The sequence below is a fragment of the Hypanus sabinus genome, chromosome 2, assembly GCF_030144855.1.
Source record: "Hypanus sabinus isolate sHypSab1 chromosome 2, sHypSab1.hap1, whole genome shotgun sequence".
Classification (NCBI taxonomy): Eukaryota; Metazoa; Chordata; class Chondrichthyes; order Myliobatiformes; family Dasyatidae; genus Hypanus; species Hypanus sabinus.
The window spans coordinates 178,578,813-178,604,521 of record NC_082707.1 but is presented as its reverse complement, the minus strand read 5'-3'; the positions used below and the strand labels follow the sequence as shown (position 1 = coordinate 178,604,521).

Genomic DNA, 25,709 nt, shown 5'->3' with positions numbered 1-25,709 from the left:
TTTGTACTTGCCCTCATCAACATGGAAAACACTCGAAGAAAAGCATATGATGCAGCTTTTAAGTTAAAGGCGATCAATCTGGCAGTTGAAGAAGGAAATCGAGCTGCTGCACATAATCTTGGCATAAATGAATCGATGGTGAGACGGTGGAGACGCCAGCATGAAGAACTGAGTCAATGCAAAAAGACGACAAAAGCTTTCAGAGCAGATGGCCCGAATTTGAAAACTTTCTTGAAGACTGGGTTAACACACAGAGAGCAGGCGGCCACGGTGTTTCCACCGTGCAGATCAGACTGAAGGCTAAAGCAATCGCCACTAAAATGAAAATCGAAGATTTTAGAGGTGGGCCATCGTGGTGTTTTAGATTTATGAGATGAAAAGGCCTGTCCGTCAGGGTACGCAGAACTCTGTGTCAGCAGCTCCCTCCCGACCACGAGGAAAAACTTGCTAACTTCCGCACATTCACTCAAACAAAGATAGCGGAGAATTCCATCGGGCCAGATGATATCATAAATATGGATGAAGTAACTTTGACATTTGACCTGCCTCTCACTCGGACTGTTAATAAAAAAGGTGACTCGTCCATCACACTGAAAACAAGTGGCCATGAGAGAACGCATTTTACTTGTGTTCTGAGCTGCACAGCATCCGGACTAAAGCTTCCACCGATGGTGATTTTTAAGCGTCTGACAATGAAAGTTCAGTGAAAGCTGCCATCAAGAGTACAAACTCAATTCCAGTTGTGATTCCTGGGGGCACCACGAAGTATTTGCAGCCACTGGACATCAGCGTGAACCGGGCATTTAAAGTGGCGCTGCGCGTTGAGTGGGAGGCTTGATGACGAGCAGTGAGAAATCCTTTACCAAAACAGGACTCATGCGAAGAGCATCTTTAACTCAAGTCTGCCAGTGGATCCTAAATGCGTGGAGCTGTGTCACAACATCCACCATCACCAAGCTGGACTGCTGCGTGATGAAGTGGACCGCGTGCGCTCAAGTGAGAGCGACAACGAAGAGCCTGAAGTGAGTGACGAGATCCTGAGGTTGTACAATTCGGACACTGAAGAAGAGGACTTTGATGGTTTTAGTGTGCAGGAGGAAGATGAAGAAGGCGATCAATAACTTTTCCTGGTAGGCTGCAGTATATATACATTTTTTTACCAGTCGTTAGGAGATATTGGAATGTTGTTCGTGCACTGTTCAGTAAAAAAGTATACGCAATGTAATTTGTGTGTTACCGATACGTATTTATATTTAAAAGTAGCTGTGTTACAGGCACTGTTTGGGGGAAAAAAAGCATTTGCAATATGTATTTGTTTATGTTACCATACAGATTTAATTAAAAGTTAAAAAATCCTCATGTGTAATATCTTTCTGTGTAAATATCTCATGCTACAACGTGGGACACCTGCGGCTTAAAATCTGGTGCGGCCTGTACAAGTACAAAATTGATTTTCTTTCTAAAATTAGAGCGTGCGGCTTTTAATCAGGTGCGCTCTGTAGTCCGGAATCTACGGTAGTATTAAAGGTAAGACCCTTGGCAGTGTGGAGGATCAGTGGGATCTTGGGGTCCGAGTCCATAGGACACTCAAAGCTGCTACGCAGGTTGATTCTGTTATTAAGAAGGCATATGGTGCATTGGCCTTCATCAATCGTGGGATTGAGTTCAAGAGCCGAGAGGTAATGTTACAGCTCTATAGGATCCCAGTCAGACCCCCCTTGGAGTACTGTGCTCAGTTCTGGTCAAATCACTAGAAGGATGTGGAAACTATAGCAAGGGTGCAGAGGAGATTTACAAGGATGTTGCCTGGATTGGGGAGCATGCCTTATGAGAATAGGTTGAGTGAACTCGGCCTTTTCTCCTTGGAGTGGCAGAGGATGAGAGATAACCAGATAGAGGTGTATAAGATGATGAGAGGCATTGATCGTGTGGATAGTCAGAGGCTTTTTCCCAGGGCTGAAATGGCTAACATTCAAGGGCACAGTTTTAAGGTGCTTGGAAGTAGGTACAGAGGAGATATCAGGGGTAAGTTTTTATGCAGAGTGGTGAGTGCGTAGAACGGGCTGCTGGTGGCGGTGGTGGAGGCGGATATGATGGGGTCTTTTGAGAGACTCCTGAATAGGTACATTGAGCTTAGAAAAGTAGAGGGCTATGGGTAACCCAAGATAATTTCTAAAGTAAGGACATGTTTGGCACAACTTTGTGGGCTGAAGGTCGCGTATGGCAGTAAAAATCTGAACCAGGGCTTTACATAAGCATTTGATCCTTGGTGCCTCATAATTGATTACAATGATCACAAGTTCACATCATCTCTTGCTAGCCCTCTGTTCTCTTAAACTTTGCTCAAAGCACATTAGAGTTGTTGAAAAGCAATGTGACACTTCTGTAATTGGCATATCATGAAAAATCTGGACTGAAGAAATCGTCATTTTCTGTCATTTCTTGTCATCTGGTCACACAGTCAAATCAGTCGTCTCCACATTTCTATCCATGTTAACCCTATTTAAGTGCAACATTGGCCATTGCGAACTTTTCCAATTTCCAACCCTCTCTTTGGAAGAGGAAGGGGAAAAAAACCCAGATATTGATCTTCAAGTGAGGTGTATAGACACGTCAGGAATTTCAGGATTTTCTCTCGATCAGAATCTCCAGATTATGTAATAAATCCATTCCTGAAGTGTGGATTTAACAGGAAAAACTCATTTTGCTACACAAGACTTTGAGCTGAAGTTAAGGTTTAAAATATTGTATCAAGACTTTTGTTACAGAAAGAAATATCTGACTGCTGTCCTGCACTGTGGGGGGGGGGGGGGAGGTCAAGATCTTCTTTATTGCCTTTCTGATCTTAGGTTTCAGTGCAGTCACCCACCTTCTTTCGAACTAGCAAAACACTGCAAGTTACTGAGGATCTGAGACTCCTCCTGAGTGACAGTCAGTCTGATGACGAGAAGCTGATATCTGCGAACCAAGCCCATCTTATTGAAAGGTAAAAAAGTAATGAATTAGTAAATAGCTGGACTAATGTATGCTCTAAAATTGACAAATTGTTTTTACTGTAGATAAATTGTATTTGTAGCTGTAAATAGATCTGGATAATTTTTCTTGCAATTATTTGCCTCTGCTTTGAATTTGCAGTTTCTATTTTCTTTCACTGTGCGTTGCGATTGGGAATGTGGTTTGGAAGCCAAGGGGGTGGTAATCACTGGTCTAAGACAGGAAAATCATGCGGGAGGTTCTTCTCTACAGGATCTTCAATTCATTCCCTGTAAAGATGACAGAAGCAATTCACTGAAGCTGGATAAATAATCAAATATGGCATTGTTCTTCTTTGAGGGTGGAATAGCATAGCAATGGGACTTGTTAGATTGGTATTATGGAGATCTGGTGTGCCTTCAATCTGTCAAGACCCTACTACTATTGTTTTGCCCATAATACATGGGAGCAGATTTAGACCATTCAGACTATTGACTTTGCTATTTGATAGTGGCAAATGTCACCCTTGCATGTATTGGGCAGAAACCAAGGTGATTTCCCACATTTTGTCTGCTGCCACAACCTTTGGGTTAAGAATCCAGTGGGGAGTTTACAGCCATATCGCATTAATGCAGGTCTTGGGCTAGCTTAAGGAGTGTATCAGTCTAATGTAGAATGCTTTTGTGAACCTATTTGTTGGGGAAAGATAATTGAGGGCTAATAATTAGTATATTGGGATGTGGATTGTACTAATGTAACAGAGAAACCACAGACAAGGTCTAGAATGAGAGGTATGGAATGCAGAGTGATGACATCAAGTTTCAGAACCTTTGAATTATGTTATAACATGCATCAGTTACTGTATTAGAAAATTGGCTTTACCATTGGACCTGTGGATAATCATTCTGTAATGAGGACGGAAGTGCAGCCACGAAGAAAGCACGGCAGCACCTGTACTTCCTCAGAAGTTAACAAAGATTCGGCAAGGTTTCAACAAACTTCTATGGTGGAGAGTCTACTGACAGGCTGCATCAGTCTGAAATTTAAACACCAATGTCCTTGAACTGAAAGTCCTACAAAAAATAATGGGTATGGCCCAGTCCATCATGGGTAAAGCCCTTCCCACTATTGAGCATGTCCACACAGATTGCCGTCTCAGGAAAGCCACATCCATCATCAGGGACCTGCACCACTCAGTCCATGCTCTCTTCTTGCTGCTGTCAATAGTAAGAAGGTACAGGGGCCTCAGGTCTCACGGCCATCAGGTTCAGGAACAGCAATTACCCCTTAACCATCAGGCTCTTGAAGCAGAGGGGATCACTCCACTCAACTTCACTTGCCCCATCATTGAGACGTCCCCACAACCTATAGACTCACTTTCTAGGACTCCTCCTCATCTCATGTTCTCATGAAGTAATAATAATTTTTTCCTTTTGTATTTACACAGTTTGTTGTCTTTTGCACAGTGGTTGTCTGTCCTGTTGTGTGTGGCATTCCACTGATTCTGTTATGGATATCGGGTTTACTGAGTATGCCCACAAGAAAACAAATCTCAGGGTTCTATATGGTGACACATGCCTGTTTTAATAATCAATTTACTTTGGACTAGTCTGTTACTTAATTGAGTTTCTGTAGCCACCATTCTCTTTTCAAAAGGTAGTTTTACTGGATATCTCATTATCTGAGAATGTAAAAGCTGCGTCAAGTTCATGCTCGGCTAGATCAGCTTTGACTTGTCTCCTGTTTTTTTTTGAGTACATTGCCAATTATTTCAAACACCAATTCTGTTTGGCCTTTCAGTTTGCTTCTACAAATATAATGATTTATGGTTTGTGGATTGAAAGGGGCATCGGTGCTGTGCAGGATGGTATCAGGAATATGGTCAGGAGGGGCACCAAGTGTCATATGGAATTCAGATTGGAGCAATGGAAGGCAGTGTGCTTGGAAAGAGGATACCAACCAAGGGACTAGAGAATAGGAAGGACAGTTACTCGAGCTGTGTTTAAAATCGTTTTGCCACACAAGAACTATGTAAAACTGCAATATGGATCAAAGCTTCCAGTAGAAGTGGTAGAGGCAGGTTTGATTGTCATTTAAAGTAAATAAATAAAAAAATTCTATAGGTATATGGACAGGAAAGGAATGGAGGGTTATGGGCTGAGTGCAGGTAGGTGGGACTAGGTGAGAGTAAGTGTTCGGCACGGACTAGAAGGGCCAAGATGGCCTGATTCTGTGCTGTAATTGTTATATGGTTAAAGCTGAAGTACAGTGTGCAGAACATCTCTCCGTGGGAAGAAAGCAGTACAGAGATTTGCAAAGTGGTTGCCAGAGCTATGAAGGTGTAAGAGGGGAGGTTGGCAAGGCTGTGCTTGCTTCATTGGAACTGGTGCAAGTTGAGGGTATAGATATCGAGTCAGTATCGGGGAGGATGGGTTTGAGTGGAAATCAAAAGGTTCTATAGAATTGACATTATTTATTTAAAACAACGTTCTTTAGTGACAGTTGATCGGATATTGCATTGTAAGTTGAGCTCTGTCCTTGGTTAGTAAAATGTCCTTTGGAGAACTGCTTGCAATACTTAAAATGACATTGCTAAAGAACAAAGATGTTAATGCTGTGCTATTAAATGCAGACTTTTTGCTCTACTGGAGAGTGATCTGCATGTCCTTGAAGACCATGATGTACAACTGGAGTCATTGTGTCTCTTGAGTTTTGTTGTTTACCAGGAAGCTTTGGAAATGAGTTTGCTTATCAGTTTGAACCAGCTTGGAATCCATCAACTGCCTTGTGATAGTTTTTTACACTGTGATCAGCAGTGTGCAGATACAAGCTGTGGACTCCCAACAACAATGCTAATAATGTTTCAGTAACATGTCTGCATAGGCATTTTTTTTGACAAGTGCTTACATAACTTCACAAAAAAATTTATAAATACAGGTTATCATTTACCATGCAAGGCCTATCCTTCCATTTTAATCACCTTATGTCAGCGTCACTTATTTTGTTTCACACACATTCCATGCGTGATAGATCTGAGCAGTTTATAGGTTGCACCCCTCCTGTGCGGAGGATTCTGAACGTGGCCTTTCCCTCTTTCCCAAAAGTCTTTGCAGTGACCGGACTAAGTGTGTCATCCTGAACCCACACAAGTTGGTATGTACAAAGGCCTCGTTACAGGAACATCTTGTACATTTGGTTATTTTGTAGGTGGGGATTTTTTGTTTTGGAAATTTTAATGTTTTTGGAGATGGTGCATTTCACATTTGTGTCTGATTGGGGGAAAAACAGTATAAAACTTCTGATTTGACAAACTATTTCAGAAGTTCAATTTTTGTCATTAATTTTAAGACAAAGCTTGCTTCTATGTCAGTTGTTGTTCCTGAAAAAGGAGTTGTTAATATGTGAGCAAAATTAATTGGTACTTTTTTTTTAAAATCCGTAGTTAACTGAACAGCAGCAGAATGCATTACCTGGCAATTGGATTATTAGTACTAAGCCATTTCTTGGTTAAAGCCTATATCATCCCATTTGAAGAGCTGGAAAATGGAGGCCGTCATTGGGTTGTACTTGTTGCTGGCTCCAATAACTGGTATAACTACAGGCATCAGGTAGGAAATTGGGTTAAATAAAGATAATGACATGAAGTTAACCAGGAAGTTTGTAAACAAGTTATGTGATCGTTGAAGTTTTATCCGTTCCTACTGAATCTGCTATTTAGACACATTTTTGAATGAAGCTTATAATTTTGGGATTGTATTCAATTAGCCTTTCCTGCTAAAAATGTGCATTGGTCACAGCAGTAGGAATGAAATGATTGATACAACGCAGTGTAACCAATTAAACATGCCTCAGTACCAAGTAATTAAAATATTAATGTTTGGTTGCAAAAGCTGAAGAAACACTTTGGACAATTCTTACTTTGCAGCCCTGGTTTTGGACCCCTCTGAACACTCATTAGGCTTGTGTGCCTGTAGTTCTTGCTACTTGTCACTCTTCATTGAAAATTCTGTCATCTATTTCCACATCATGATGTGTAATTGGTTACAGTCCTACAGCTTCTGAAACTTGAAGCTCTGATTGTCGGTGAGAATGAATATAGGCAGAAAGATATCATTGGAGGAAATTGGGAGGGGTAGCTTAAACAAATGGTGTGATTTTCTTTTTACAAACATGTTAGCTTAAATAGGTTTTCTGTTTTCTCAGCATTTTAAACATTACTTTTCTACAGCAAATTAAAAACAGGGAAATCCTTTCAAAGCTTGGATCGGGCAACAGCTGTGGAGAAAGAAACCAGAATCAATGCTTCAGGTCAATTACCTTTGGTTGAAACTGGTAGTCATTAGAGAGCTGCGCAAAAGGGAAAGGATCTGGAATAATAAACGTTTGGCAAAGGGCAGAGATCAAACAAAGCTGGATGACAGATTGGAGATGGGGGTGTAAACCTGGAGAAGATGCAGAAGGCTGCCAATCTGTCTGGAGGAAGCATAGATAGAAAATGAGACAAGAGAAAGCAGAACAAGTCTGCTGGATACAGAACCTAGCAGTTGCTGGAAATCTGATGTAAAACATTATGTTCGGAATGCTCAGCAGGTCAAGCAGCCGCTGTGGAGAAAGAGAAAAAATGACCAGAACAGACCAAGGATTGAAATGTTTTTTTAAAAAAAAAGGATGCTGGAATTCTGAAATGCAACAGAAAATGTTGAACTATCAGAAATTTGGGAAGCATCCATGGGGAGAAAAATGATTTAACATCCCAGGCTAACCTCCCCTTTCCCCAGCCTAGAGATGACGGGTCATTAACCAGATTTGCCATTTGGTTCCCATCTACACAGATGCTGCCTGTTCCAGCAGGCTTGTTCTCCTTTTGTCCTCCTCCACAAGCAAGCCTCTTCATTAGAGAGACAGCTGATGTAGTAGTATTTTGCAGATTAATCTTTAACGCCGGGAGAAGATCAATACCTGTGCGCCATACACTTTGAGGTAAAGCCCAGTGCCCCTGTTTTTCACTGGACAGCCAAGCTGAAAGGGAGTGTGTATAGTATTAGCAGTCTAATGTTGTGCTTTATTTTGTAACCTGCAAGCTATACTGTTTTGTAATTGAGGATGAAGATGGTAAAGGATTAACCCTTGGTTACTTGTGTTTGGACACTACACCTTGCTGTTGAGGTTGTACCATCATTTCTTTGGTTTTCTATCTCACAGAAAAATAAATCAACTCATTGTTTCATTTCCACTCTTGAGCATACACATTTAGTACCCATATTATTGGATATAATAGCATATTAAATATTTGAATATACTAATATAGGAATGCATACATAATATATTAGTATATTCTGTTACATATGATGGTTAAGCTATTTATATTTTTATGCATCTTAAAATTGAAGTTTTATGTCTAATGGGGCTGATTTTTGCACCATAACCAGGCAGATATATGCCATGCCTACCAGATTGTCCACTCGCATGGTATTCCAGATGAGCAAATTATTGTCATGATGTATGATGACCTGGCCCAGAATGATGAGTAAGTATGTTTAAAGAACTGTTGCAGAAGTTTCATATATGAATCTACAGTGATTGAATAGCCTGTATCTCTATTTTGCCTGTTCGACAGGAATCCTACACCAGGTATTATTATTAATCAACCCAATGGCACAGATGTATACAAAGGTGTAGTCAAGGATTACATTCAAGAGGTAACCATTTTGAACTAATCTTGAAGTTCTTTGTTACGTGTGTTGGATACCCATTCAATGTTTTCAAAGTTGGCATGTCCTTGCATGTGAACAGTAAACACACGAGGAATTTTCAACGTCTTTCAAGGTTTAAAGCTTTCCACATAGGAATAAACTTTAAGTGCTGTAAGTTCAAATAAAGTGTTTGCTGTTGAATTTGAGAACTTAGTTGCTCTGCTTTGAATGATAGGAATTGCAAATGTGAATGCAGTAAATGGTCATATTGCATATTGTGCTTGGCTCTCAACAAACTGAGTTGAGCAGCCTTCCTGGATACCAAGTTCCTCATCCACATTGGAATGGCATTGCCCCAGTGGCTGTGTTCCTTTTGAGAACAGGAGTCTGTATATCTATCCACCAATCTATACTTATTTCGCTAAGCCTCCCCCTTTTTCATAAGCACTTTGCGTGATGTTCATCCTCTTGGATGTTACATTCTCCTTGCCCATCTGTGTCAGTCTTGAACTTGGTGATACAATTTCTCACTTGTGCTTTCAGATGTGGCATTAAACTTCCCCCGTTCGTTCAATTTGGACTTAAAAGGATGGCTGGAGAGTGTCCTGGTCAAAACCTGTCTCCTAATCAATACCACTATAGGGAATTTAATTTCTTTGAGTTCATTGGATACATTCTCAGCTTCTTGAAATTGTGAGCATCTTCACAGGTTATGAATGATTTGGGGTCATTGTGAGGAGAGTGAAAATTACCAGCATCAAGCAGGCATTGTAAACTCTTCCACTCAGTTCACCTCTTCTCTCTATTACTGCCATACAGAATGTGACCCCAGAAGTGTTTTTGGCTGTCCTCCGAGGAGATGAAGAAGCTGTAAGAGGAAAAGGTTCTGGCAAGGTTTTGAAAAGGTAGTACTTTGGCAGGATTTAATTTTGTGTCTATGATCTACAAATGTAGGTCTTTAATCAGTCTTGTACAGTGTCCATTCCCATCCGTGATCTTTCTAAGAGTAATTCACTAAAAATAGATTTGGCTCTTCTGTATATAATGATAATGGCATTGCCTCTTTCACATGATTTGTACTACTTTATGATATTGAATGAGACCATTCAGTCCATCAGATCTCTGCCAGCTCTCTAGTTCAATCTTTTTCTCTTCTCCTGCACCCTTCTTTCCCAATAACCTTGTCTTTCTTGCATGCCAACCATCTACACTAGTGTTAGTTGGCAGTATCTGAATAACATTCCAGTATATCTTTGGGATGTGGGAGGAGAGCAAAGTGCCACATGGTCAAAGGGGAGAATATGCAGGCTCCACTGTGGGATCAAACCCAGGTCACTGGATCTGTGAGGCAGCAGCTAAGCTCGCTGCTTCCTTGTGCACCCTTGATGTGCCAGAGAATATTGCTGGAATTGTTCATATTATATTTCATTGACCTCGCATAAATGCAATGTTCTCCCACAGTGGAGCATTATTTAAATATTGGCCCTGTGAATTCCTGCTTTCAGTATTTTACTGAATTATTAATTTGAGCACATCACTTGTGCATTAATCAATGCACTGACAAGCTAAACCATGGAAAGAGGGCTATAAGTACTTGGTCTATCAATTGAATTTCACCTGGTGAGTAATTGAGTACTATTTTGGAGAGGTAGAGTTCCGTTTTGCATAGGGACATTATCGTTCACTCCAAAATACCCAGCCCAGAATATTATTTTTGGAAAGGGCAAAAATAAATGTTTAGTAATGGATAGCTGGTTCAGAATCTGGTATATTGTTACTGACATTAGTCACTGTCCCTTGGAGACTCTATCTTCCTCTCACTCCACCATCTCTGAGCACCCCACCTCTTCAGACACTACCAACCCACTTCTCTCTCCCTCTTTCTCCCCCCCTCCCCCCATCCCAGTTCTCATCCCTGCCGGGTCTTCATGATTCCCTCTGAGGCAGAACATTCTGTCCTCAGTAAGGGCCTCACCTTTGTTGTTGTGTTCTGCACCACCATGATGCTCTGTTCTTCTTTCCCCATCTCCGTCTCCATGCCTACTTCTTTGGAAAGGACTCTCCAGCCCACGCAAATAACCCCTTCTCCCATCTGCAACCCTCCTCCTCTTCCTGGACATTCCGCTCTGGTCTTCTGCCTTCTCTGGACCTTTGCATTGCCAGCTGCTGATGAGACATCAACCGTCTCGACTTCAACACTTCTCTCTCCTTCCTTCTGAATGCACTGTTCTCCACTCCCTCATTAATCTTCACCTCACCATCAAACCCACAGATAAGGGGAGGTGCTGTAGTAGTCTGGTGGATTGACTTCTACCTTGCTAAGGCCCAGAGCCAACTGTCAGACACTCCCCTCTTTCTTACCCCTCGAACAGGATCCCACTAAGAAGCACCAAGCCATTGCCTCCCACATCATCACCAACCTTATTGACTCTGGGGATCTCCCATCCACTGCCACCAACCTCATCGTTCCTGCACCTGCACCTCCCGTTTCTACCTCCTACACAAGATCCACAAACCTGCTTGTCCAGGTAGACCCATTGTTTCAGCTTGTTCTTGCTCCACTGAGCTTGTATCTGCATACCTCGACTCTGCTTTAGCGTCCCCTGGTTCAGCCCCATCCTATCTACATCCAGACACCTCGCACACTCTGGATCTTTTCAGTGATTTCAAGTTCCCTGGCCCCCATCATTTTACTTTCACTGCGGATGTCCAGTCCCTATACACCTCCATCCCCACCAGGAAGGCCTCAAAGTTCCCCATTTCTTTCTGGACATCAGACCCAACCAGTTCAACTTCACCACCACTCTCCCTGTCTTGCAGAACCTGTCCTCACTCTTGATAATTTCTTCTTTGATTCCTCCCACTTCCTTCAAACAAAAGGTGCACCCATCTCACTACCATACACTCCCCCCTCAATACCATACAGCACCCAAACCGTCCTTCCAGGTGTGTTGATACTTCACCTGTGATCCTGTTAGGCTCATATACTATGTCCGGTGTTCCTGGTGTGGCCTCCTGTATACTGGTGAAGCCCAATGTAGATTGAGAGATCGTTTCACCGAGCACCTATGCTCCATCCGCTAGAAGCGGGATTTCCCAGTGGCCACACATTTTAATTCCACTTCCCGTCCCCATTACAATATGTCAATCCATGGCCACCTCTACGGTCACAGTGAAGCCATATTCAGGTTGGAGGAACAACACCTTGTATTCTATCTTCTTCTATGGCTTCTGTCCTGTTCTATAAGACTTCCTCCTTCTCCAGCCCTGTATCTTTCTCACCAATCAACTTCCCAGCTCTTTATTTCATCCTCTTCCCCCCCCCCCCACAGTTTCACTCATCACCTTGTGTTTCTCTCTCCCCTCCCCCAACTTTAAAATCTGTTACTCATCTTTTTTTGTCCAGTTCTGCCGAAGTGTCTTGGCTCGAAACGTTGATTGTACTCTTTTTCCATGGAACCCGGCCTGCTGAGTTCCTCCAGCATTTTGAGTGTGTTGCTTGGATTTCCAGCATCTGCAGATTTTCTCAGTCATGAAATTTTATTGTTCCATGGAAGCCATAGGAAATTACTGTAAATTGCAATAAATGGATAGATGGGGTGAAAGAGAGAAAGAAAAAAAGGAACAAGCACAATCCTTGTTGATTTGACACAAATAATGCATTTCACTGTGTTTTGATGTACATGTGACAAACAAAGCTGATCTTTACCACCTCCTTGATGGTAGTAATGAGAAGAGGGCACGTCCCAGATGGCGAGGGTCCTTAATGATGGATGCCATGGCCTTTGGAAGATGTCGTTGATTGTGGGGATGCTTGTGACCTTGAGGGAGCTGGTTGAGTCTACAACCCTGTGAATACTCTAGAATCCTTTGCATTGGCGCCTTCGTACCAGCCGGCAATGCAGTCAGTCAGGATGCTCTCCACAGTGCATCTGCAGAAACTTATTAAGAGTCTTTGCGATGCCAATCCCCTCAACCTCCTAATGTATGGCTGCTGGTATGTCTTTGTTGTGATGGCATCAATGTGATTGGCCTAGGATAGGGTACATCCTCTGAGACATTGAGACCTAGAAATTTGAAGCTGTTCACCCTTTCCTTTGCCAACCCTTCAATGAGGATTAGTGTATGTCCTCCCGACTTTCCCTTCCTGGAGGCCATAATGAATTTCTTGGCCTTACTGCTGTTAAGTCCAAGGTTAATGTTGGGTCACCATTCAACCAGCTGATCCAACTCACTCCTATCTGTTTCCTCTTTGACACCTGAGACTCTGCCAGCAACAGTGGTATTATTGGTGAATTTATATAGTAGATAACTGCCTCCCATCAGCGTACTTTGAGTAGCACAGAATTGCTACAACTATTTGTAATTGTGCACTGTTCTTTACATTGAAAGCTGAAAACATCTAGGTAAAATCCTGAACAAATTCATTCGTAACTTAAATGGTTCACAGGCAACACAAATGAATCTGCAGATGCTGGAAATTTAAAAAAAAACACGAAATGCTGGCAGAACTCAGCAGGTCAGACAGCAGTTATGGGAGGAGGTAATAATGACATTTCGGGCCAAAACCCCGAAACGTCGTTATTACCTCCTCCCATAGATACTGTCTGGCCTGCTGAGTTCTGCCAGCATTTCGTGTGTGTGTTTTTTTTAAATGGTTCACAATTGGTTTTTATGTTGCTGCCTTGTTCCCAAGTTGTATTTGTACAGAACTACAAGTTGTGGAACTAATGGGTGAAGTTTTGAAACTATGCCTTTTCATAGAAGTCTATTTTGGAATTTGAACTCTTTGTTAAATTATTCAAGATGATTTTGAATTACACTCTTAATTTTTATCCAATAATATCAAGGATATTTGAAATTTCACCTGTTCAAAGCTGCTTTTTTTTTTATTTTGTGGCTTGTCCTTGCTTTATGAGCTGTACCTTTTGATCAGCTCTGATGACTGACTTGAGGTTCTGTTTGCTTTGGCAGTGGCCCTAAAGATCACGTATTTGTTTATTTTGCTGATCATGGAGCAGATGGAATATTGGCATTTCCCAATGATGATGTGAGTAACTTTGCCTAAACTTTACTAATTCCCTTGATTCATAAATTAAAGGTGTTCATGATGTTCATTGTCTAAACCAGAGTTTCCCAAGCTGTTTGCAACCATTAACTGAGAGGTCTGTGGGCTCCAGGGTGGGAACCCCTGGTCTAAACTGTTCAAAATGCTGTTTACTCAGTTGCATTTAACTTAATCTACCAAAATGTAAAAGATCACAATTTGTTCAGGCCTATGGCATTCCAACTTTTGTCACCTTAACAATAATGCTTGCTCAATATTATCTATCGGAATGATGGAATGAAAGTAAAGCAGGGCTTTTGGGAGTGATTTGGTTAGACTCAGGGGATTTAGAGTTACTTGAAAAGTGTGAGAGGAAAGGGCCTGAATGGGTAGGTTTTATAGTGAGTGCTGTGGACTTGATATATGAAAATGTTTTTTTTCCCTTAATGACTTTACCAGAGGATTTTGTCCAAAAACACATAGTGGCAATGTTTATACATCGGAAATTCAGTGACATTTAACTTCGGAAAAGAACTTTAAGAGGAGTTCAGTTGCTATATTGTGAACACAGCATGCTCTAGTGTGTATTTAACCATATAACAATCACAGCACGGAAACAGGCCATCTCGGTCCTCCTAGTCCGTGCCGAACTCTTAATCTCACCTAGTCCCACCTACCCGCACTCAGCCCATAATCCTCCACTCCTTTCCTGTCCATATACCTATCCAATTTTACCTTAAATGACACAACTGAACTGGCCTCTACTACTTCTACAGGAAGCTCATTCCACACAGCTATCACTCTCTGAGTAAAGAAATACCCCCTTGTGTTTCCCTTAAACTTCTGCCCCCTAACTCTCAAATCATGTCCTCTTGTTTGAATCTCCCTTACTCTCAATGGAAACAGCCTATTCACGTCAACTCTCTATCCCTCTCAAAATTTTAAATACCTCGATCAAATCCCCCCTCAACCTTCTACGCTTCAATGAATAGAGACCTAACTTGTTCAACCTTTCTCTGTAATTTAAGTGCTGAAACCCAGCTAACATTCTAGTAAATCATCTCTGCACTCTCTAATTTATTGATATCTTTCCTATAATTCGGTGACCAGAACTGTACACAATATTCCAAATTTGGCCTTGCCAATGCCTTGTACAATTTTAACATTACATCCCAACTTCTGTACTCAATGCTCTGATTTATAAAGGCCAGCATTCCAAAAGCCGCCTTCACTACCCTATCTACATGAGACTCCACCTTCAGGGAACTATGCACTGTTATTCCTAGATCTCTCTGTTCCACTGCGTTCTTCAATGCCCTGCCATTTACCCTGTATGTTCTATTTGGATTATTCCTACCAAAATGTAGAACCTCACACTTCTCAGCATTAAACTCCATATGCCAACGTTCAGCCCATTCTTCTAACCAGCATAAATCTCCCTGCAAGCTTTGAAAACCCACCTCATTATCCACAACACCTCCTACCTTAGTATCATCAGCATACTTACTAATCCAGTTTACAACCCCATCATCCAGATCATTTATGTATATTACAAACAACATTGGGCCCAAAACAGATCCCTGAGGCACCCCGCTAGTCACTGGCCTCCATCCCGATAAACAATTATCCACCACTACTCTCTGGCATCTCCCATCTAGCCACTTTTGAAACACTGTTGAATTCCTACCACGTTATCTTGCATTTTGTGTCTTCCTGTTTCAAATTGTGGTTTTTCACATTAATTGATTTTTTGGCACATCCTAAGTTTCCTAAGTTTGTTCTTGATTTTAATCTGGGTTGTTGCCTTCAAATGCAAAACTAAATTGTTTTTCTATTTAAATTGTAAAGTTTTTAAAAAAATCCCCAATTCATCCAGTGATTTCCCCTGCATACATCTATGACGGTATTATTTGATGGAGATTTGAAGTGATCATTTGGACTTGTATCAAATAGTCTCATTGGTAGAAAATTTGTTTTGCCCTGATGTGGGGAGAAGAGGGACACAAATTTTGTGTCTACACCCTCCGCGCACTGTTCTGATTTTTGGTTCTAGTTTTAGTATATTTAACTGGACTTTAGTATTTAATGACTTTTGTATTTTTCAGCTTCATGTGGCTGACCTGCAGAACACCATCCAATACATGTACAAGCACAAGAAATATGATAAGGTACTATCAGCTTCCAGAATTTCATCAGGCTGGAGAAGGGAATGAAGGAAATTTACAACTTGGGTTAAAAGTTTGCCTTTTTAAAGAAACATGCGCTTTGTAGCAAAGTGAATCTCAAGGCTACATAGCAACATTTATCTGCTGGAGGGGAGAACTGTTTTTTTTTAAATCTAAAATTCCCATTTTTCCCTACTTCTACAAGTGAAATCAATAAAGGACTCTTCAGTGTAATTACATTAAGATAATATAGCTCTAATGCAGCTTTAGAATGCTGCTCTTAGGAACACTTTAAATTCCCTGATCCCTCTATAGTAAATGTCATTTCCTATTATTTACAAAGACTTGAAGAAATAGCCACAAAATTGTTCCATTAGGAGGGAGTCATATTTTCCAACTGCTTGGCGCTATTGGATTGCAAAAGGGAGATTCTCGGCAATGCTCCTTGAAATGACTTTCTTTTTGTTACAGCCATTATGTTTATTTTGCACTGTTTTTCCTGTGCAAGCTTCTTGTACCTAAATGAGTAACTGAACAAAAAAAGATGTGTGTGATTCTTTACTATTTTTGAGATAAATGCCAGTATAAATTTGTGAGAATAAATGAACAATGAAGGAGGTGCATTTCCGTTTTTAATGTCGTACTGCAATTGCAATATTTACAAAGTAACATAGTTTTTTCCTGCATGTAGAAACTGTGAGCATCAATATTAATCTCTGGTTGGATCAAAGCCAAAGGGAAAATAGTAATTGTTTTGAACAAACTTAAGCATCCAGGTTTTCCTTTGCTTATTAGCAATCCCTGCATTTAAATAAAATGATTTAAAACTGTTATGTTCTTTGGAATGCTGATTAAACCATTCTGCGATTTGCTAATGGCTCCACTCACTGACAATCAGTGTTCGGTCCGATCCAGTTTAAGCACTGGGTGGAATTTTAATTACGTACCACTCTACATTCTTGGAATAAAACAATGCAAAATAAATTGAAAATCAAATGTTGGGATGAATCAGTTTGCTAGATATTTGTCCCATAATCTCGAGCACTTTAGCAGTTATGTGCTTATTTTTTGGTTAGAAGCAGAACAAAATACGCAGACTTTTGTTATGCATCTGGTGTTTGTGCAATGTTCAGAATACTTGGAATAAGTTTACTCACTGTGGTTTAGTTTGGTTTCTATGCTTAACTACTGCATTTTTTTTGTACAACACTGTTTCTTGTAGCTTTCCAATTTAGTAACGGATAAAGGCTTTGGATGCCTCTTCTAATGTTTAATGAGAACTAATAAACTATGTTTGCTGTACCTCCTGTTTAATGGTCCATTAAACTGCTTCCACAGATGGTGTTTTATATTGAAGCTTGTGAGTCGGGATCAATGATGGTGGACCTGCCAGAAGACATTAATGGTATGATAATTATTGCATGTTATAGCTTGCAGTCATGGCAAAAGGTTAAAATTAAAACTGGTGTCAAAGGTTAAACAGGAGGCAATCTGCAGATGCTGGAAATTCAAACAACACACACAAAATGCTGTTGGAACACAGCAGGCCAGGCCAGGTGAGGCGACACTTCACCTGTGAGTTGGCTTGTGTGGTATACTGCGTCCTGTGCTCCCAGTGTGGCCTTTTATTATATTGGTGAGACCCGACGCAGACTGGGAGACCGTTTCGCTGAACACCTACGCTCGGTCCGCCAGAGAAAGCAGGATCTCCCAGTGGCTACACATTTTAATTCCACGTCCCATTCCCATTCTGATATGTCTTTCCATGGCCTCCTCTACTGCCAAGATGAATCCACACTCAGGTTGGAGGAATAACACCTTGTATACTGGCTGGGTAGCCTCCAACCTGATGGCATGAACATTGATTTCTCTAACTTCTGTTAATTCCCCTCCTCCCCTTCTTACCCCATATCTGACATTTAGTTTTTTTTCTCTCTCCCTGCCTGTTCTCCATCTCCCTCTGGTGCTCTTTCTTCCCCCCACTTTCTTTCTCCCAAGGCCACCCATCCCATGATCCTTTCCCTTCTCCAGCTCTGTATCACTTTTGCCAATCACCTTTCCAGCTCTTAGCTTCATCCCACCCCCTCCGGTCTTCTCCTATCATTTTGCATTTCCCCTCCCCAACTACTTTCAAATCTCGGCCGGAAACACCGACAGTGCTTCTCCTTATAGATGCTGCCTGGCCTGCTGTGTTCCACCAGCATTTTGTGTGTGTTGTCAAAAAGGTTTCTAAGGTTTTGTTTAATTTACTGATTTAATTTTCCAAATATCTTAAATGAGCATTAGATGTTCTTGCTTGGGTCTGTATTCCTTTCTTAACTGACTGTATAAAAGTTAGAAATAATACGTTATTTTGTTAGATTATTATCACCTAATAATATCTTCCTGTTCTGATTATTTTTCTGCCGCCACTTAAATGGCCATTTCCATACATCCTGGTTTCACAATTTTGTCCTCCATTAGTCCTTCAGATTTATCAGGTCTTTCAGCCTTCAAATGCAAAAACAAAATTAAAATACTTTTCTATTTAAATTGTAAAAAGATCACCAGTTCATCTTGTGATATCACCTGCGTGCACTTATGACTGTGTTATTTGATGCAGCTCCATTTTCTAATCTTCATAAAATCAGTCAAAGAATAGAGCAGCATTCATTGTTTTTATATTGCTTGCGGCTTGACATTTCAACACCCCTCAATAATATCTTTGGTTCTGTTATTTCTCAATTTTATAAACTGCATATACTGAAAATAGGAAAGGAAAGAAGTAGTTTTAATACTAGAAATGCTCACCAATTCAGGAGGAAAGAGAAACGGGGTTGTTTCAGGTTCACAATCTCACCAAAACTGGACAAATGAGTGAGAAAGTTTTGGCTCCATCAAATAGTGAGAGAAGACTACACATAAGTCAAGGCAAGAGATTTTAGAAAGGAGCATTCACAAGCTTTTTCCAGCAGCCCGATTGAAACACAATTGATTACCAAGGGCAAATAAAAATAAGGTAGGGACATGTGGAGCAACCATTGTGTGACTGGACCAGTGTTGGAGTGGGGAGGCTTTGGCTCAACAGGCTTTGGTGAGGTAATCTGCTTCTGCATTCTTAGTGCAGTGAGAATAGCTCTCGGGTCTGTGGTTTGCTCTGTGTGTGAGATGTGGGAATTCTGGGAGACCTCTATCCTCCTGAATAACCACATCTGCAGCTTCTTGGAGAGCGTGATAAGGAACTGGAGTTGCAGCTCAATGACCATGGCCTTATCTGGGAAACTGAGGAGGTGATGTGTAGGAGTTACAGGGAGGTAGTCACCCCTAAGTTACAGGGAGCAGGTACCTGGGTGACAGTCAGGAGAGGGAAAGGAAATGGGCAGCCAGTGCAGAGTAACCCTGTAGCTGTTCCCCTAGATAATATGTATAACTATTTGGATACTATTGAGGGGGACGATCTACCAGGGGAGTGACAGTGATCGTGTCTCTGGTGCTCTGACTTGGAAGGGAAGGTGCAAGAAGAGGACTGCAGTAGTGATGAGGGGATTCCATAGTTGGAGAGCAGATATGAGATCCTATGGGTGTGAAAGAGGATGGTACTTTGCGTCCCAGGTGCCAGGGTCAGAGATGTCTTGGATTGGGTCCATGGTATTCTAATAGGGGAGTGTGAGCTGCCTAAAGTCTAGGTACGGTACATACTGGCACCAGTGATGTGAGTAGGAAAAGGGAGGAGGTCCCAAAAAGAGGGGCTAGGCAGAAAGCTGAAAAGCAGGACATCCAGGGTAGCAATCTTTGGATTGTGCCTGTGTCATGTGCCAGTGAGGGTAAGGATAGGATGATTCAACAGATTAATATGTAGCTGAAGAACTGGTGCGGGGCTCAAGGTGGATCATTGGTTCTTCTGGGGAAGGTGTGACCTGTACAAAATGGACTGGTTACACCTGAACCAATATCCTTGTGGGTGTGTTTGCTAGAGCTGTTGGGGAGGGTTTAAACTAATTTATCAGGGTGATGGGAAACAGCAGTAGGGCTGAGGCTGAAGCATTTGGTGTATAAGCAGAGGCAGTGTGTAGTGAGACTGTCAGGAAGGACAAGCAGATAATTGCTGTCAGTGGGATGAGTTTCAGTGTAACATGGGTAAAAATGATAAAGGTGATGAATAGAGAACCGAAGGTGGTAACATGCAAGCAATTTGCGGAATAAGGTGGACGATCTTGTAGTGCAGTGAGAGAGTGGTAGGATTTAACATTGTTGGCATCACTGAGCTGTGGCTGGAAGAAAATAATAGTTATGAGCTTAACACCTTGTATTGAAAAGACAGACAGGTAGGCAGAGGGGGTGGGCTGGCTCCGTTGATTTAAAAACTGATATCAAATCATTAGAAAGTGGTGACGTTAGATAGAAAGATGTCGAATCCTTGTGGATAAAAACTCTCTGATGGGAGTTGTGCACAGCCTCTGAACAGTGGCAAGGATGTGGGCTACAAATTACAATTGGAGATAGAAAAGACATGTCAAAAGGGCAGTGTTATGGTTATAAGGGATTTCAATATGCAGGTAAGTTGAGGAAAATCAGGTTGTTGCTGGATTCCAAGAGAGGGTATTTGTAGAATACCTATGAGAAAGCTTATGGTTGAGCCCATGATGGGAAAGGCTATTCTGGATTGGGTGTGTGTAATGAAATGGATTTGATTAGGGATCTGAAGGTAAAGGAATCCTGAGGAGGCAGTGATCATAAAATTCACCCTGAAATTTGAGGGGGAGAAGCTGAAGTTGTACATATCAGTAGTACAGTGGAGTAAAGGGAATTGCAGAGGCTTGAGAGAAGAGATGGCCAAAGTTGATTGGAAAGGGACACCATCAGGAATGATGGTAGAGCAGCAATGGTTGGAATTTCTGGGAGAAATCCTGAAGGTGCAGGATAGATGCATCCCAAAGAAGTAGTATTCCAAAGGCAGGGTGACGCAACTGTGGCTGACGAGAGAAGTCAAAAACAACAATCAACCAGAAGAGAGGGCACATGATAGAGGAAAGATTAGTAGGAGTTTAGAGGATTGGGAAGCATTTAAAAACCATCAGAAGGCAAGTCAAAAGCCGTAAGGAGGGAAAATATAAAAGTAAGTTAGCCAGTGATATTGGAGTATGCCAATTTTTTTTTTCCCTGATATAAAGAGTAAAAGAGGTGAGGGTAGATATTTGATTGCTGGAAAATGCTGGAGAAATAGTAGAGGGGGAACAAGGAAATGGTGGATGAAATAAATAAGTGTTTTGTATCCGTCTTGGGTGTGGAGGGCACCAGCAGTGTGCCGGAAGTTTGAATGGGCAGAAGTGAGTGTAATTGTTACTACTGGGGAGAAGGTGCTTGGGAAGCTGAAAGGTCTGAAGATGGATAAGTCACCTGGAGCTGATGGACTACACAAAGTTCTGAAAAAAGTAGTTGAATAGACTGTGGAGGCTTAAGTAATAATTTTTCAGAATCACTGGATTCTGGCATGGTTTTGGAGGACTGTAAAATTGCAAATGTCACTCCATTCTTCAAGGAGTGAGGTAGAAGAAGGGAAATTGCAGGCCAGTTAATCCAACCTCAGTGGTTGAAAAGGTGTTGGAATTGATTAAGGATGAGGTCTCAGGGTATGTGGAGGCACATGACAAACTAGGCCATAGGCAGCATGGTTTTCTTAAGAGAAAATCTTGCCTGACAAATCTGAAGGAATTCTTTGGAGAAATAACAAGCAGGATAGACAAAGGAGAATCGGTGGATGTTGTATCCTTGGAATTTCAGAAGGCCTTTGACAAGGTGCCACACATGAGGCTGTTTAACAAGCTTCGAGCCTGTGGTATTACAGGAAAGATTCTAGCATGGATAAAGCAGTGGTTGATTGGCAGGAGGCAAAGAGTGGGAATAAAGAGAGCCTTTTCTGATTGGCTGCTTGGTGACTAGTGTTCTGGAGTGGTCGGTTTTGGGACTGCTTTTTGTTTTGTACATCAATGATTTGGATGATGGAATTGATGGCTTTATGGCCATGTTTGTGGGTGATGTGAAGATAGGAGGAGTGGCAGGTGGTGTGAAGGAAGCGAGGAAACTGCAGAAGGACTTAGACAGACAGATTAGGAGAATAGGTGTAAAAGTGGAAGATGGAATACAGTATCAGAAAGTGTATTGTCATGCGCTTTAACAGAAGGACCAAAGTGAAGACTGTTTTCTAAATGGGGAGAAATTTCAAAAATCCAAGGTGCAAAGGAACTTGAGTCCTTGTGCGGGGTTCCCGAAAGTTTAACGTGCAGGTTGCATCGGTGGTGAGGAAGGCAAATGCAATGTTAGCATTCATTTCAAGACGACTAGAATATAAAAGTGAGGATGTAATGCTGAAGCTTTGAGGCACTAGTGAGATCTCATGGAGTATAGTGAGCAGTTTTGGACCCCATAATCTCGGAAAGGATGTGCTAAAGTTGGAGAGGGCTCAGAGGTGGTTCATGAGAATGATTCCAGGAATGAAAGGGTTATCGTATGAGGTGCATTTGATGGCTCTAGGCCTGTACTCACTGGAATTGAGGTGATCCAGTGGGCGTCAGAAGGGATCTCATCAGTTGGTGAAAGGCCTTGATACAGCGGACATGGAGAGGATGTTTCCTATGGTGGGGAGAGTGTAGAACCAGAAGGCATAACCTCAGAATAGAGGGACGTCCATTTAGAATGTAGATGAGGACTTTCTTAGCCAGAGAATCTGTGGAATTTGTTACAGTGGACAGCTGTGGAGGCCAAGTCATTAGGTGTATGTAAGGTGGAGATTAAAAGGTACTTGATTAGCCAGGGTGAGAAAGGTTACGTGGAGAAACGTACAAGGGTTAAAGGGGAACATGAGGGGGATTCCTTCACTCAGGCTGGTGGAGCGTGGAAGTAGTAGACGCAGGCTTGATTCTCACATTTGTGAGAAATTTGGAAAAGTACATGGACAGGAATCGGAATCAGGTTTAATATCACTGGCATATGTTGTGAAATTTGTAAATACATTGCAATACATAAAAACTGTTTAATTTACAGGAAATATACATATTTAAAAAGTGAAATTAAATATATAGCACAAAAAGGGGGAAAACAAGTAGTGAGGTAGTGCTGATGGGTTCAATGTCATAGAAACGTAGAAAACCTACAGCACAATACTGGCCCTTTGGCCCACAAAGCTGTGTCCTTACCTGAGAAATTACTTGTGGTTACCCGTAGCCCTCTATTTTTCTGATCCCCATATACCTGTCCAGATGTCTCTTAAATGACCCTATCGTATCCGTCTCCACCGCTGTCACCAGCAGCCCATTCCACGCACTCACCATTCACTGCGTGTTTTTTTTAAAAAAAAACAAACTTATCCCTGACATTTCCTCTGTACCTACTTCCAAGCATCTTAAAATTGTGCCCCCTCATGCTAGCCATTTCAGCCCTGGGGGGGAGAAGTCCCTGACTATCCACACGATCAATGCCTCTCATCATCTTATACTCCTCTATCAGGTCACCTCTCATCCTCTGTCGCTCCAAGGGGAAAAAGGCTGATCACTCAACCTATTCTCATAAGGCATGCTCCCCAATCCAGGCAACATCCTTGTAAATCTCCTCTGCACCCTTTCTATGGCTTCCACATCCTTCCTGTAGTGAGGGGACCAGAACTGAGCACAGTACTCCAAGTGGGGTCTGACCAGGGTCCTATATAGCTGCAACATTACCTCTCAGCTCTTCAACTCAATCCCACGGCTGATGAAGAGCAATACACCATACACTTCCTTAACCATAAAGTCAACCTGCGCAGCAGCTTTGAGTGTCCTATGGACTCAGACCACAAGATCCCTCTGATCCTCTACGCTGCCAAGAGTCTTGCCATTAATACTATACTATCATCATATTTGACCTGAATGTTGAATCTGTTACCTACAGTATAAAACTTTACATTCCAGCCCATTGCTATCCTTTGTTTTATTTATGGTGACTCCACCTCCCCCAACTTCCACAACTCTTGTGTAGCAGTAGCCTGATCTTCAGTCCTGCTTTGCCAATGAACTGTATTTGCCATCCAATGCTTAATAAGGCATTAGACTCAATTCTCCAAAAATTCTACCTTCTTGCCATCAAGCTCCATTTTATTCTATTGGAAAGTGAATTTTGTTCTATCCAGATGTAACCCCCAGGCTCACCCAGCTCGTGTTCGTCTAGGGGAAGCAGCCTCTGGCACTGCCAAACTGGGAAGTCACGTTTGTGTGGATGCTGTGTACTGTACCGCCCAGTTACGAACCCACAATGCAAAATATCAGACAGTACACCATATGCAATTAAATGATAGAACTTTATGAATCTTAATCTGAATATAGGGTTAGTAATGAAATAAAAAAGGGACCAATTCAAGGAAAAGTCAAAAGTTCACGTTGGAGCTCATTCAGTAGTCATTCTTCCACCATCGGTCTCCTCCGAGCATCGCCAACCTTCGGACCCTCCAATCCCAGTCCACTCCATCCGGTGGTCTACCAGCTCTCTCCACATGCGTCTTCCCGCTTCATCTCTCCTCAGCAAAGACCGTGGAAAAAATATCCTTCCAGATTCACAAGACAGAGCGACAATCTCTGACTGGCTGACCTGCATACTACAGTCCTGTCATCTCCAGCCATAACCCAAACATCGTTGCTACAGAGAAACCATTACATTAGCAGTGAACACTACAGAGAAGCCATTACCTCAGCAGTGAACACTACAGAGAAGCCATTACCTCAGCAGTGAACCCTTGCAGCGTGTTACACAGAGAATTTGCTTGTTTTAATGTCCTATTCTATAATTTTGCAAAATGATGCTTTTTATTCTTGTTTTTAATATTCTTAATATTGTCTTTGTCCAGTCCTGCAGTTCCCTCAAAACTGTGACTCTGAATTTCCCTCAAGTTTGTGTGCTAGGTGAATATTTAGTGACTGTTTCTTCCTTGTGAAGTACCATAGCTGTATTCTACAAAAGTTATTGTGGAAATGGAACTTATAGAGTGAGATAAACAAATTATTTATGGCTGAAGTTTGAGTTAAGTGTCAGCTTGCACTTGTCTTGGCATTAAAACTGATGTGCACAGCTCATGTAAAATTTTCCATCAATGTTTGTCAAAAATAAAGAAACTTGACATTTTAAATTTGATCACTACTCCTTGGTCTATTGAACTCTACCACTTGTAATTACAGTGTTTGCCACTACTGCTGCCAATCCAGAGGAATCTTCTTATGCTTGTTATTATGATGAACTTAGACAAACCTACTTGGGTGATGTGTACAGTGTGGTGTGGATGGAAGACTCTGACAACGTATGTAGAAAAACTTAAATATTACCATATTATTTGTTATAGTTGATTTAATTCCTTGTAGTGTTCATCTTTCACTTAGCAGCATTAATAATTGGGATCCAACCCATATCTCATAGTTGTAGAGTAACACAGCACGGAAAGGTCCAGCCTCTGACCCAGACGGTTCATGCCAATCAGAGTCCCTGTCTAAGCTAGATCCACTTGTCTGCATTTGGCCCATATTCCCCTGTGCATGTATCTGTCAAAATGTCTTGTGATTGTTATGGTACATGCCTTATCCACTTCCTACAGTAGCTCGTTCCATGTGTACACAGGCCTCTGCATGAAGAAGTTGCCCCTTAGGTCCCTTTTTAAATCTTTTCCCTCTCACATTAAACCTATGCTTTCTAGTTTTTGATCCCCTTTCAATGGGGGAATAAGACTGGGTATTCAGGGCCCACCCCCCAGTCTCCTAACCTGCCCAGCCTCTCCCTCAGGAGAGGCCCTCGGGTACTGCCAACATTAGCATCAATCTTTTATTTATATTTTTTGTA

General features: G+C 41.7%; 1 protein-coding gene across 6 annotated transcripts in view; it reads left to right on the top strand.

The window, feature by feature from the left end:
• lgmn (legumain) overlaps nt 1-25,709 on the top strand; it is a 50,228-nt gene that overhangs the window by 11,214 nt on the left and 13,305 nt on the right. For 3 of the 6 annotated variants that reach the window (XM_059960197.1, XM_059960199.1, XM_059960201.1), the window contains exons 2-10: nt 2,850-2,986; nt 6,416-6,581; nt 8,403-8,500; nt 8,591-8,672; nt 9,486-9,571; nt 13,641-13,716; nt 15,819-15,881; nt 17,217-17,283; nt 25,058-25,176. In XM_059960197.1, coding sequence (XP_059816180.1) covers nt 6,435-6,581; nt 8,403-8,500; nt 8,591-8,672; nt 9,486-9,571; nt 13,641-13,716; nt 15,819-15,881; nt 17,217-17,283; nt 25,058-25,176 — 738 coding nt within the window. In that variant the 5' untranslated portion in view covers nt 2,850-2,986; nt 6,416-6,434. The remainder of the gene's footprint in view (nt 1-2,849; nt 2,987-6,415; nt 6,582-8,402; nt 8,501-8,590; nt 8,673-9,485; nt 9,572-13,640; nt 13,717-15,818; nt 15,882-17,216; nt 17,284-25,057; nt 25,177-25,709) is intronic. The other 3 variants (XM_059960205.1, XM_059960206.1, XM_059960208.1) reach the window with 2 other exon arrangements.